Source organism: Cupressus sempervirens, chromosome 10 (assembly GCF_028749045.1).
Source record: "Cupressus sempervirens isolate cs-2001-9-10 chromosome 10, ASM2874904v1, whole genome shotgun sequence".
Lineage (NCBI taxonomy): Eukaryota > Viridiplantae > Streptophyta > Pinopsida > Cupressales > Cupressaceae > Cupressus > Cupressus sempervirens.
The window spans coordinates 629,108,146-629,122,948 of record NC_143127.1 but is presented as its reverse complement, the minus strand read 5'-3'; the positions used below and the strand labels follow the sequence as shown (position 1 = coordinate 629,122,948).

At 33.5% G+C, this 14,803-nt stretch overlaps 1 protein-coding gene across 1 annotated transcript in view; it reads right to left on the bottom strand.

Annotated features, from left to right (window-relative positions):
- EMB2753 (tetratricopeptide repeat (TPR)-containing protein) overlaps nucleotides 1-14,803 on the bottom strand; it is a 154,829-nt gene that overhangs the window by 68,296 nt on the left and 71,730 nt on the right. The window contains exons 13-14 of the mRNA XM_089804127.1: nucleotides 7,754-7,808; nucleotides 7,568-7,663 (exon numbers count right to left, since the gene is read on the bottom strand). Coding sequence (XP_089660253.1) covers nucleotides 7,568-7,663; nucleotides 7,754-7,808 — 151 coding nt within the window. The remainder of the gene's footprint in view (nucleotides 1-7,567; nucleotides 7,664-7,753; nucleotides 7,809-14,803) is intronic.

Sequence of the window (14,803 nt, the reverse complement as noted above, 5' to 3'; positions counted from 1 at the left end):
GTGCAAGTTCTCTAGTTGCATTGTTAACCTCATATGCATTCAATAATGCATTCATCATATTAAATGGTGTTTGATGTTTCTTTAAGGGTATTATTTCATTTTTTACTTCGTCTAATATGATCTGCATGGCTTTCCTGCTTCCTTTACTCAAGATAGTTTTATTAGGTTTAGTATCAGGTAGCTTGGATGCTTTATCAACAAACTATTTCACATCATTTTCTTCAAGAATCATCATGATTCTGAATTTCCAAACATCGAAGTATTCTTTCCCATCAAACTTGTCCTCGGGTCTGATTATGTATGCTATTGAAGATAGGAGAATGATGCTAGATATACCAAGTCTGATTATTTAATTTGCAGAGCCTAGGTTCGACTACCGGAGCTCTAATACCATGTAAAGTTTTTGCAAAGTCTAAGTAATCAAATCTAAGATAATGCCTTTCTATATGGTTGTTGTTTTGATCTTCCTTCTATTTGACCTTGAAATGAGATGTCAATATTAATTATTATTCTGAAATATGTTTGTCTCAGCAAGTATGCGATTTGTGGCAGACTTGCTTAAAGGAGCAGGCTTGTTATTCTGTTGTGTGCTCATTAACAACAACCACACCTTACTCATATACCATAACCAAAGGGTATGCCCCTTAAAGGGATATGACCCTATCTAGGTTGGCCCACAATGCTCTCTCATAATCGGCGACTAGAAGGAGATATAGTTTAGCAAACAAACATAACTAATTTAGTTAAGGTTAATGCTAACATATACTCATCACAATAAATCATCGATCATGCCTATACAAGGTGCAATGCGTTAATAAGCCTTCAAACGGTATTACATGAAAGATGAAGCCTATGCGATCTGCGTAGTCAAACCATATGATGATCGTAATTATACTTTTAACAATGAATATGTTGTCGAAACATGTGAAAATTGCTCCATGCTACCTTCATGAAGAAAAAAGTTTGATAGTTGTGGCAATTTCTAGGACAATTGTGGAAGTAAATATCGTACTCGGTAAATGTAAAGGGTGGTTTGATAAGAGGAAAGTTGAAATAATTATGGTTAAGAAAGCTATCTAAATTAAGTAGATACAATTCAATTATGTTATGAAGATAGGGGTGCAATTAATTTATGACTTTTCATTTGAAAAGGCACAACTTTAGAATAAGAAGATATAAATAATGAAAATAATAATAAAATAGGAGAGAACATTAAGAAAAATATAAAAAGCAGTAAACAGTAAATAAAGGAGAGACAGAAAGAGAAAATAAGAACATGATGGAATAGATTTTTTTTAAAGTTTTGGTATATCGAATATTGTAAATGAAGCATATAGACTATTTGTACTCATTTTTCATATTTAATGTAAGAGCCTTGTTTTCTTTATTCATCTTCAAAGTCGAAGTTTAAGGTATTTTGTTCAAATTATTCCCCTGTGATATTTGATTTTAAAATCAATTACTACCCACGGTGAAGAAGTTAGTTCTAGTACAAGTCTCTGATTATCAGAATTTACATACGGAACGTAGTCTGCGTGAATTTTGTTTAGTTGGTTTTCCCAACGAAATTAAATTCAATTAGTCTAAGGTTTGTATTGCCAATTGAAGTTTCAGTCTATAAAGTAGTAGATGGTATAAGTATTGTCTCTTAGGGTTATATATAAGGGTCTGGAGAAAGTTTGACTCTATTTTCTCGAGGATGGATAAGGAATTGGTTTGCAGTATATTTTGTAAAAGTGGGTTGATGTCTTAGGTCTTGAAGTTCAATATTCTGCAATATCCATAAATCATAAACATTGTTCCTTTCATTTAAGTAATATTCATTTCACAAGTAAAAATACCAAAGCATTCATATAACTTCATTTTGATAGTTTAAGGATTTTTGCCAACTTAATAATTTACAAGATTTAAATTTTCTATAGAAAAGCTTTGAACCAAGTCATAAGGGTTTAAGGAAAGTTTACCCGCCTAGCTTTAGTGAAGCGTAAAGCGCAGGGGAATTAAATCAAGAGGCTATTCCCGTTCGTTGGCCAAACCTGGTTGAGTAATCCTATTGCGGAATTGGCAAAGCTCTTTGATTTCCAGTCTATGATTTCGAGAACCAATAGATTAGTGACTCTACTGGGGAGAGTTGCTCACAATATATATTGTGAAGTTACCAGAATTTCGAATTTCAAATATCAGAATCAAAAAATAGTTGTATCAATTTGTTTTGGAAGCGTACTCTGTTGGAAACGAGAACTCGGAAGATCAACAAATCAATACATTCCTCGAAGGAGGTGGCAACTCTATTCGATAAGATTTTTGTTGGTAACTCTCCGAAGAGAGAAGACTCGAAAGCTCGAAGGAGGTGGCCACTCTATTCAATAAGATTTCAGTTGCTAACTCTGCTGAGGAAGAAGACTCGGAAGGAAATGGTAGATAGTTTTATTGCAAATGTATCAGTCATTCAAAAGTAAACATTTTATTCCAGATGGCATTGAGTTGTCGGATCTCAGAAGATTTGATGTAAACATAACAAGTTGTTCCAAAAGATTCCACAACTTGTACCCCAAAGTTCCATGAAGAATGGGAAGAATTAGCAATTCAACACTTGAATGTGTTTTATACATGCATAGAAGATTATGAGATTTGCGCAGAAGATCATGTTATGAAGCTATTTGTCAAGACATTAAAGGACAATGTTAGACAGGCATATGAATCATTACCTACACAAGATATCTTGGCTTGGAAAAAAATTGAACAATGTTTCTTATATGAATTTCATGATACAAGGGAGGAAGATAACATGTGTTATGAACAAGATGAAAACCAAAGCTGCAGCATAGAAGAAGATCCTAACATGTCTCTACTTGATGCATTTTTCAGTTTGGAGAGAATTGAAGGTGAATCTACGCCACATTTGTTCATTTGGATGACAAGCATTTATCATGAGATACCATCAAATATTATGCCTCCACGTGAGGAATTTCTAAAAACATGAGTTGGGATTCTCACCATATGACCCAGGTTTGAAGCTTCCTTTTAAGATATTAGAAGATAATGAAGACAAAGAAAAATATACCTAAGTGAGAGAAAAACGTAATGGTGTTTTAGATTTGAATGGAGAAGTTTTTGGACAGTCTTAAGGAGGAATCTGTCCATAATGAGTCTTGTGCGACAACATTTATTAGTGACTATAAAAATGAGTATAAATTTTTTCTCAGTTCACCACAATTAAGGAGTTGATAGGTCGGTGCATATTCAGGAGGTACTAGATGAAGGAGATGATAATTCCCAGGAATCAAATAGTGAGGATCGAATAGAACTGCATAAGGTATATGAATAGGAAGAGGTTTCAGTAGATAATATTAATGAAGATGTCAGTCTTGTCAATCAAGCAGATGATGAGTCTCAAAAGGATGAACTTAGTAAAGGCATACAATTTGCTGATATCTTGTGTAATGGAACGCCTGATGATCCAGATAAGAGCTCTCATGAAGGAAACAATGAAATAGAATACCAAGAGCTGGATAAGAAATTTTGTCAAAATAATCCCCAAGATGACTTTCAGATACATTCCCATTCACCATGTCCAGAATATAAAAAGATGATTAAAAGGAAAAGTAGGAGATCTATCAAATCTAAATATTTGAAGTGAAGCCTACCTTAAAGTTAAAAGTTAATAGGCATTCATTTCCAAAAAAATAAATACAAGGAGGCCTTGAGGATAAAGGTGTAAATGAAACAAAGAAGAATATTGAAAAATGCAATAATGAGAATGGAAATCATTGTAAAAGTTCTCTTGAGGCTGAGTCTGAAGTTGACTTTAAAACTCTTTCAGATGACAAAAGATGCAATAAAAAATCAAAGTTTCTAAGTAATTATGTTCCAGAGAGAGATAAATACTAAATTTCAAATACATCACTCAAATGAAGAGGTATCCCGCAGCCACGTGTGAAGGAGAATGCAAATATGGGAATTCATCTCTAACTCAAAGGCAAGATGTTTAATCAGAAGATGAAAGGAGGACAGAAAAATGATGGCATCATAATTAGAGGATCCAAAGTGTTACATAATCAGAATAGGGTGTCCGACAGAGAATAGAATCAATGTTCATTGGGGCCACCTAATTTCACTTTGCATCAGGTTATGTATGGCCTGCTTCCCCAGAAAAAGCTGGAATCTCATTATGCCCACAAGGGGCATATGTCCCCAACAAAAGCCACTGATCGAGCCCTAATTCTATGAATTAGCAAGTTCATTAATATTTCTCTTTTACCCATTTCTAATATCAAACTATCCTGTTGTCATTAGGACTAAAGCCTAGAAGGTCATTCTGTTAGTGAGAGATCTGGATTAGATGATGTTGGGAAAAGTCAAACAAACTTTTCAGATCTGAACATTAATAAGGTTTCACAGAGTTTAAACAAAGCACAACAAGTTTATCTTCAGGCACCAACAACTTAGTGTGTACATGCCTTCATTTTATTGAAGCCCTTCAGGTGGTTCATCTATAGAAACCATCTCCTTCATGGAAGAGAATGGTGTTTTTAGGCCAAGAGGTTGGAAAAGAAATATTCCTTGTATGAAATCACAATTTTTCATTCCTAGTAGCCAGCATGTTGAAATTTGTATGGCAATTGATCCGAAGGGCCTTAGTAAATGGAGAAAGATCATTGTTTATTAATTCCCAAGATCCAGTGTTGAAACCAGAAGCATGGGGTATTTTTATCAGCGTTATACATAGCAATGTATTTATCAGTATGGATAGTCCACTACAACCCACAATCATACGAAAATATGCAGTATCTTCAGCAATTGGTGAACATGAAGCAAATGATAGGGATATTGATGGCGACAAAACCTGAATAAATCCATTTCGTCACTTGGTTTGTTTGAACAAAGGGATTCATAAATATATGTCAGTGTTGACTATATTTGTTGTGGTGTATCAACAATAAGCAACACTGTATAAAGCAGTGATATTTTCATCCAACGTAGAGCCCTCCAAAGAAATTATTGAACCTGCAGATGCCATGTAAAGCCTGTTGCCAGGAGCCAATACAGAAGTGGAAGAAAACCATAAACACGAAAATCGATCTCCTATACTATGAAATGTATATCAAAAGCAAAGACCGTCGACGGCAAAGGTCTTTGTATTAGGAAAGAAAAAATGAGCCTGTCAAATATTGGCTTTCGTAACTTTGGAAAATAAGAAATACTTCAACAAATTGTATACATCATGTCACCGTAGGTTTAGACATTTATTTTTACACTGTGAAAGCAACGTAAGACATGTCATCATAGTATTGATGAAGTCACGCATTTCGCTGGAGATGACACACCGTAACACGAGATATGGACCCTTGGATATGTTGCCAGAACCTGTGAAAATTACTCCACGATACCTTCATAAAGAAAAAAGGTTTGATAGTTTGCAGCGGCGATTTCTGGGACAACTAAACTTAAAACTATATATTTATACACAGCTGTGGAAATAAATATTGTACTCAGCAAACATAAAGGGTGGTTCAATAAGAGGAAAGTTGAAATAATTAAGGTTAAGAAAGCTATCCAAATTAAGAAGATACAATTTTACTATGTCGTGAAGATAGGGATGCAATTAATTTATGGCTTTCCGTTTGAAATGGCACAACTTCAGAATAAGAAGATATAAATAATTAAAGTAATAAGAAAAGAAGAGAGAACAAGAAGAAAATATAAGAAGCACTAAGCAGTAAATAAAGAAGAGAGAGAATGAGAAAATAAGAAAATGATGGAGTAGATTTTTTTTTTTAAATTGGTATATCGAATATTGTAAATGAAGCGTAGGCTATTTGTACTCATTTTTCATATTTAATGCAAGAGACCCATTTTCTTTATTCATCTTGAAAATCAAAGTATTTGTTCAAATTTATTCCCTGTGATATTTGATTCTAAAATCAATTAGTACTAACGGTGAAGAAGTTAATTCCAATACAAGTCTTTGATTATCAGAAATAACATACAAAACATAGTCTGTATGAATTTTGTCTGATTGGTTTTCCCAAAGAAATTAAATTCAATTAGACTAAGGTTTGCATTCTCAATTGACGTTTCAGTCTATAAAGTAGTAAATGGTATAAGCATTGTCTATCAGGGTTGATATAAGGGTATAGACGAAGTTTGACTCTACTTGCCCAAGGATGGATAAGGGACTGGTCTGCAGTATATTTTGTAAAAGTAGGTAGATGTCTGAGGTCTTGAAATTCAATATTGTGCCATATCCATAAGTCATAAACACTATTCCTTTCATTTAAGTAATATTCATTTCACAAGTAAAAATACCAAAGATTTTCATATAACTTTATTTTGACGGAGTGGAAGGATTTTTTCCAAGTTAAGAATTCACAATATTTAAATTTGCTATAGAAAAGCTTTGAACCAAATCACAAGGGTCTAAGAAAGGTTTACCCAGAGGTTTAGCAAAGCCTAAAGCACAGGGCAATAAAATTAGGAGATTATTCCCATTCGTTGGCCAAAACTGATTCAGTAATCTTATTGGAGAATTTGAAAAGCTCTTGGATTTCCAATCTGTGATTTTAGGAACCAACACACTTATCATTGGTTCAAAACTTCAAACATATTATACTAATAATAGAAAGCAGCTAGAAGCGTGATACTCATAAGACTAGAAATCATAAGTCCATAATTTCAACCAAATATTCCTTACATAATTACAAATCATTACTAGAGGTAAATCAAGTACCCCTTAGATAATCAATAATAAAAAATCACTTTACAGAACTAATTTTCTGACCTCAACCAACACTTTAAAGCTTGAGCAAAAAGAAAGATTTGACTGCAGTAATTCCAATGAGTATAGTGGAAATGTTTGTTATCATTACACTAGAGGTAAACCAAGTACTCCTTTGATAATCACTAACAAAATCAGATTACAGGACTAAGTTTCTGACCTTAACCAACAATTTAAAACTTGACCAAATAGAAAGATTTGCCTTCAGCAATTACCAGTGACTAGTGGAAATGATTGCTGTCATTACATCTCATAAAAATGAAGTCACAACATAATAGCTGGAAATAGAGTCTTACACCAGCACTCTAATTAGAAAATAAACAATCCAATAGCAAAAATGCAGAGCCCATTTTTGGAAACCCAAAGCCGTGAATTTCCAAGATCCACTCAGATTCCAGACGGGATTTCAAGCAGTAGTGGAACCAAGATCCGAGGCATAACAGGGGGAACGGTAACTTAGGTTATGACTATAGATTATTTGTAACTTGTTTGCTGGGTCTCAATCAAAGTGAAAAGGTATCTCTACCTTATTTTTTATAAAAAATTGTAAACTAGGGAAAATTTTGGTTACTCATGATTTGGAGAAATTACACTACTAAGATACTTTTTTATCACTGAATTGAACAATTTCATTGTACAGAAAGGTTTGCTTCAATCAAACAATTAGAAAAATCATGTTTAAACAGCAATGATGTCATACAGATAGCAAAGAAAATAAACAGAATAATAGTTAATTTAATTTCATGCAGCCAACGCAACTCATCATTCTTAAGCAAGATCCAACCAAACCTTCACTAAGTAAAGATCAATGACAGTTGGAGTATGTGCTATAGCATCATCAATTTTTGCAAGAGCTATGTCATGCTTCCCTCTAAGGTCATAATGCTGCCAGCCATAAAAAAAATGTGAGCAACATCTATTCATTGTAATAACATTCCAACATTGCATTCAGAAAATAGACGAAAGATTACAAACCTGAGCAAGAAAAAAGAGAACCCACAGAAGTGTTGAAGGAGATTCTTTCTGAGAGCTGCGATAAAGAGTTTAGTATTAGAACATATAATTGATGATTTAGTGATTGTGTATTGGTTCTTAACATTTATTAGAAATCATTCCAGCCCACTTGATCAACATTGTGCTTCACCTTTAAAACTCTTATCAAACATAGAACAGCATGCTAACAATTACAGATCATAATCATGAAAATGTACAGTTTTTTCACAAAGGAAAATTGGATACAGAAATAATGAAAGAAAGAATGGTACATCTGTGTTAAATAGAGGAAAAGATACGTGATGAATAATGAAAGTTTAAAAACTGCACAAGGACAAATATCCATATGTATCCATTTTCCCAAAAACAATTTGAAGATAAAACTGATCAGCAAGGCAATAAGTATTTTTTGATCCATAAAACAAAATAAATGGGATAAAAATCACAATACTTTAACTATAAATGCACTTGTCAACAAGCAATGACCAAACTCACAATAGAATCATTGATAATCATCTATTCATGTGCCCAAGAAAATAGTTGATTACATTATTTTATCTAAAAGCCGTGAAGCTTATAAGTCGATCTATGAAAAATAATAATTAGGGCCATTATGCTCATCCACAGAATTTATCATAAAGAGCTGATCACAAGCACAAATATTCAATATTCAGACAAATGTTGCTGTTAAAGAAATTACAGCATCAAAAATGTTGCATGTAGTATCATTGATGTGCAAAGGATAACATTTAAAAGAACATAGTAAGTACAACAAAATGAAGAATAAAATACAATAGCACTAAAAGAAAATATGTTCTCACAAATTAATAGTCAAATGCACATAGTTCTCTAGATCCAGCATCCACAGATAAAGGATTTAAAAGATATTGTCCATGCATGTCAAGGTGAAAAATTCAAATATAAAAAATTTAAGTGCTCTTTAAACTGACACTATTTTTCTGTATGGCAGAGTTCCCTATCATTAGTTATACAAGTGCACTGGACTTTTTAGTTAGATAAGAGAAAGAGAGCACTAGCACTGAAATGTTTATTATGCTTATCTCTGTGATGCAGAGCCCTCTATATTTACCTTCAAGGATCCCTAGTTCGACTCAAAGGCTTCACAATAGGCTGGAACACCCTCAAGGAAATAAGTACATCTCAAAGACTTCAATAGAGAACCATTACATTTAGGCGAGTAAGTCAATATCCCATCCACATAAGCTGATTTCTATATCCAAATAAATTACTCATAAATTTCAAATCTGAGATTTTCTTTCAAAATCCTTTGGAGTAATTTTCTAAAATTACTATTTCTCAAACATATCCCAAGATGAGTCAAATCCAATAAACAAATTAGAAGTTATGGTCTCTCTACCAAGACCCATATTTTCTGTCAAAAACCAGAAGTAAAACCAGCAACCCTACCTAGGGCATCAAATAAATTTTTCAAGACAAGTCCAAATCATACAAAACCAATTTTTTAAGGTCCTGGTGTGGACTGCCTCCCTCGGCGCTCTACCCACACACACAAGATCTTCAAGCTCTGATACCAATCTGATGCGGAGAACGCAGCAAAATGATGAATGAGCCCAATCAAAACTCTATGCACTAATAACTCCAAACAAATCTCAAACAATCAAACATAACTCATTGTATAACCAATTATACTTGACAAAGAAATTCATGATCTCACTGATGAAAATATTAATAAACTTGAATCATTGAACCAACAGCAAATAACAGAGGCTCCCAATACAATGCTTAATATTCTTAAATCCGAACTGCCAAAGAGAAAATCAAATGCAGATATAAAATGTTATTTTATTCATTCTTTGTATCACATGACTACATCGATTTCTCTTTCATTCTCCATTCTATTCTACTCACTCCTCATTCTCAGTTGTACATAGTAGTTTTTTAAGATTGTAAGACCCGATAACTAAACTTAAAAACTAATTTTTAACTTCCCCTTTTAACCGACCCAAAATGTCCGATTTTTCATCAGATACTAAATAAACTAGTAAATTATTGTGACAAAACATTTATTAAAAATACTAACATCTACCCGACTTTATCCCGCTGATTACATTGACACTGAAAAATAAACATTTATAATGCATATAATGTGTGAAATAGTTTGAATCTTGTGATGCCCCTGCATCACTCTGTACCCTCAATTTCTCATGACTTGAGTTATATATAATATAGTCATCAAATTATTATACTTGTGCCACTCCAATTTTCTCAATGTCCTCATTCCTGTACCAATATTAGTACCCCTGGATCTCCAGGTAACTATGATTTTAAATTGGAAAAGCGTACACATGATTCAAAGCACACCAAACAGAGAATTTCATACTCAGAAGTCAAAAACACAAAAAATGTCTGAGTGCAAATAAACACAAAAAAGTGGCATTTTAGTGCCCAAGCACAACCCTCCAAGCTCAGCAACCATGCTCCAGAGAAGATGGATGTCAAATTGTCAACAAAAACCCACAACATAAAAGTGCTTATAGGTTAGCTACTGATAGGATACTATAATCACATCATGATACTATATATAGGTTAGTGGAAAATCAACTTTGTTATTAAATGGTTTGTAATGAATAACGTTGTTGAATAGTTTCATGTATGGTGATTGCTCTCGTAGTTGTAGGTTAGTTAATGGGAGAAAGCTTTAGAAGCCTGCACAATTTATTGTATTCACCATCTCAAAGAAATTACCATCATATAGTATTTCCAAGAATAGCGTAAATTCTGTCTGTTTTCTCTACCAACTTCGATATAGTATTAAAGCATTCATACTATGTCTGGCATAACTAATTCTGAAAAAAGCAGTCTGTGATGCCATTTATACATCAACAATGTGGAGCGAGGGAGTTTTCTACAAGTTCTACAAAGCAAGGAATGTGTAACTGTAGCAATCGAAGAGAGTTTGGTGTATCTTTTTTCTCCCTAGATGCATTGTTATTGCAAATTTCCAGTGTTCCACAGAGGTATCTCCCCCAAAACACCTCGAGCTCTTGGAATGCTGTCTCCAAAACGAGAGACCATGAGGGGAACATTCCCCTGCTGCACCACAACCTCTATCAATTCTCCAAGGATGCTATCAGGACGTCAGGACGGAGATGTCAAAGGGCCACTGAGTAGTCCCATCTCAAGGACTCCCAAGCATCTCCAATGACTGACAAGATAAAAAGGCGAAGAACAAAAATCAAAACCAGCACCCAATTCTGATCCATAATGACCACTGGGCCCTACCAAAGCCGCTTAAACCCTATAAACTTGTAGAACACGGGTATACTACTAAGAGGGGGCGTGAATTAGAAGTAAATATAACTTAGACTTTTCATCTAATTCCAAACTTTATGCAGTTACTTCAGATTGTATTGTAGAACTACAGCATCAAATGAAAGATATAAGATAAGCACCATAAAACCAAGAGACAATGCACAAGAACATGACATGGAATCCCAACAAGAAAAAGCCACGGTGAGTAATGCTGCTAGGATCTACTGTCCTAATCCAGCCTCAGAAATCTGAATCCACTTACAATCTCAAATCAAATCTGAATCTCTATATCTATATCTATATCTATAGCTATCTATCTATCTATATATAATACAGTTATCAAATTAATTCTACATCTAAAATCAAATCTGTATCTATTGATATATAAATTATAGTATACATATACATATACATATCTGTGTGTTTGTGTGTGCATTATTTATATGAGATATATATATACATATACATATATCTATATATATATATATATATATATATATATATATATATCATGATAATACATTGAGAAAATATCATTGGTAATATATGTTAAAGCAACAACTAATGTGAGTTAAGATATTAACAAGGAGAGACATGCCTCTTTATATCATATACATATTCATTGGAAGAGTAACTTGAAACACACAGAAATCAATAAGTGCAAAAGTAAAGTTACAGCAGTCCAATATAACAAATCTCAGAAACTTTACAATCTGATGACTATAAACTTGTGCAAATTAACACTTACTCCCGACAGAACAACCAAGTTAGCTTTTCCATGAGTTGATACAATTACCATTACATCCTGTGCTGGATAATGCTAAATGCTGTTTGTGATAATAATATTATTTTTCTTTCAATGAAGTTCAAAACTTCACATCCACATGTTCTAAGTTGTAACTGCAAATAGCCACTGTTTGGTTTGTTTTACATAATTGAAGGCACTATTGTTATTCATGGTAGGAAATAATTTTAAAAAAATTCTTTGACAGATCTTCCAAGATTGTAGACACTTGTCCATCTCTGTCGATTTGTACAGATGGCAACCAATTTCAGTCTTTCAATTGTTGAACCCGACACATGTAGACAGTTGAGAACAAATTGCAAACAGTAGACAATTTGTTTATATTCACAACCCAACAAGCTTCATATTAATTTTAAACACTGTCAACTACAATGTTGTGATCATCATCCTGTGGAGTCAACAATACAGTCATCATTTCGACAGGCCCGATGAGTATAATGCAACTGCAGTTTGCAAGTCCGAAGGTGACCTTAGAATTTCATCAACCATTCTTTTTGCCACCAAACATGACAAATATATATATCACCGATGCTATCATAAAAATTAAAATACCATTGCCTGTACACGTGGTTGTAAAATATTACTCACAAATTCTCATTAGTATGATTTGAACCTTTTTGTTGCTGTATTATTCAACACGATACACACATGTTCGTAGATTACTGCCATTCCAACAGACCTCACCACTGAGATTTTAAATCAACTTATGCAGTCAAGTATCCTCTGTTCAGGTATATATAAAAATGTAATGATAATGTTTCCTTTTGACATCAATGACAATTAATAGCTAACAAAAACACCTTAAAATACTCATTTTTATTTACAAACTCAATTGAACAACAAGGTTTAGGAGGACCAAAAGAGTGAGAGTGAAAGAGTGAAAGTCAAGTGTTGCAAGTGCAAGAGGGTGGAGAAGCAAGAAAGAGAGGAAGGAGAGAATTTACATCAAATTGCAATGATTTTGTAAGCACAAAGTAGGATTATATGACTTTTGGAAATAAAAAATTATCAGTTTCACATTTATGTGTTAGTTTTATTCATAATTTCCTAAGCAGCCAAATCGTTCTAGTTTTACAATTTCTCTGGGTACAAATTGTACCTGAGTTGAAATCTGGCTCAAATCTCTATGGATACACACTAGGTTCGATTTTTTTTGCCATCGAATCATTTCAGAAAAATTAAAATCGATTTCAACCGATACTAGCAGTGGCATGGTTAACTGATTCTGTCAGGTTTGACTTCTAAAACCAAACAAAAACCTACAACTTTAGTGCTTTGTATTTCATGCAGCCACCTGGTTCACATTGGCGATGGGCGATGGGCGACGGTGACGAAGGTGTGAGCAGAGTCTTCTGCGCTGAGAAAGCGTGTAACCCTTGGCACAAGTTGCAAGCCTAAGCTATACTTAGAAGTTGCAATATTAAATAATTCAAACAGAATGCTTATATTGATTACTATAATAATATAATTTTATTTCCAGTGTTTTTACGAAATAGTAACAATACTTCTATTAATAATATTAATTTATTATATATTTTTTAATTTTAATACAATTTTTACATATTATTATATATTGTTTAAATTGACAAATAAAATTAGTTTTAAATTGAGATTTAAATGGTAAACCTAAGGCTAAGTCTAATTTATGTCTCTGTGAAACTAAGGAGATATTTTCTTATTTGATATTTTAAAATTTGTAATGGTTTTAACTTTTGTTCAGCATATGTATTGGTATGTGACATTTGAAAATTAACTAGTTTTTTAGATATATATTTATGTATGTGTGCGTGCGTATTGCACCCATGTCGTACTGTTGTTTTGTACCCACATAACTCGTACTGTTGTTTTGTACCCACATAACTCATACCCGTCCCTATAACCAATTCGGCTACTTAGATAATTTCACAAACATGGCTGTAAGTGCATGTTTATTGTTCAGTATTCATTGCTCATATTGTCATCAAGTTTCTATATCGAAATTTTAAAATCATATTCATAGACAGAGCTATCAAGGTTTTTGTTTTTTAATTTACTATTTTAAAATTCTTTTAGCAAATTACAATTTCTAAGTTCAGCTTTTTTATTTTGTCAAACGAGGATGAAACTTTTGTGTATCCTCTACTATGCTTCAACATTCTCCTGCTCTCCGTTGCCTATGCATTTAACCCGGAGAGATGCACACAAAGACGTATTGAATTTACACCCATTCACAATGTTATGGTGAAGGAAGGATTCGTGAGGGCGCTCAAAAAGATGAATGATCCTATAGAGGTTGGCATCATTCATACCAAATGAACAAAATCTGGCACTCTTAGGGGTTATCCTAACAAGTCAGAGACGGATAGGGCAGCTATTTTGGTGCTGAAATATGCATGGGCCGAATTCTTTGACTACTACTCTAGCCATTTCTTTGCTATCTCAGGTTTCTAATTATTTTGCTGCTGAGAGGAACTTGTCTGTTATTGCTTCATCCACTATACTAAGAGGAACAAGCTTAACTCTGGGAGAGTATAGAAACTAGTGGCTCTAAATCGTATGTCGTGTCTCATTGACCATAGCACACTTTGTACAAAAATAGTCCAGCAGCACTATAGCATGTAGATTTATAAGAGCCAACACAGATTGATGAAGATGCTACAGCTACACAGGCAGGGCTGGTTGGTGTTACTTTTAATGAGCTTGACCAAGTAGAGTTCAAGAGGTCTAGAGATTAAGGAGACGGGGATGATTAGAGGCCTCACTGCACTCCAATTTTTCATTGTGAACAGTTGCAATCTTCACTTTGTTGGAATAGTCATTATGAATCTCTTAATATATATATATGTTTCTTGATTGAACATTTTCACTGTTCAATGTAATATTGTCAATGTTCTTCAAACTTCAAAATTTACTAGGTTTTAAGTTCTACTAATTTGCCAAAGTTTCAATTTGTA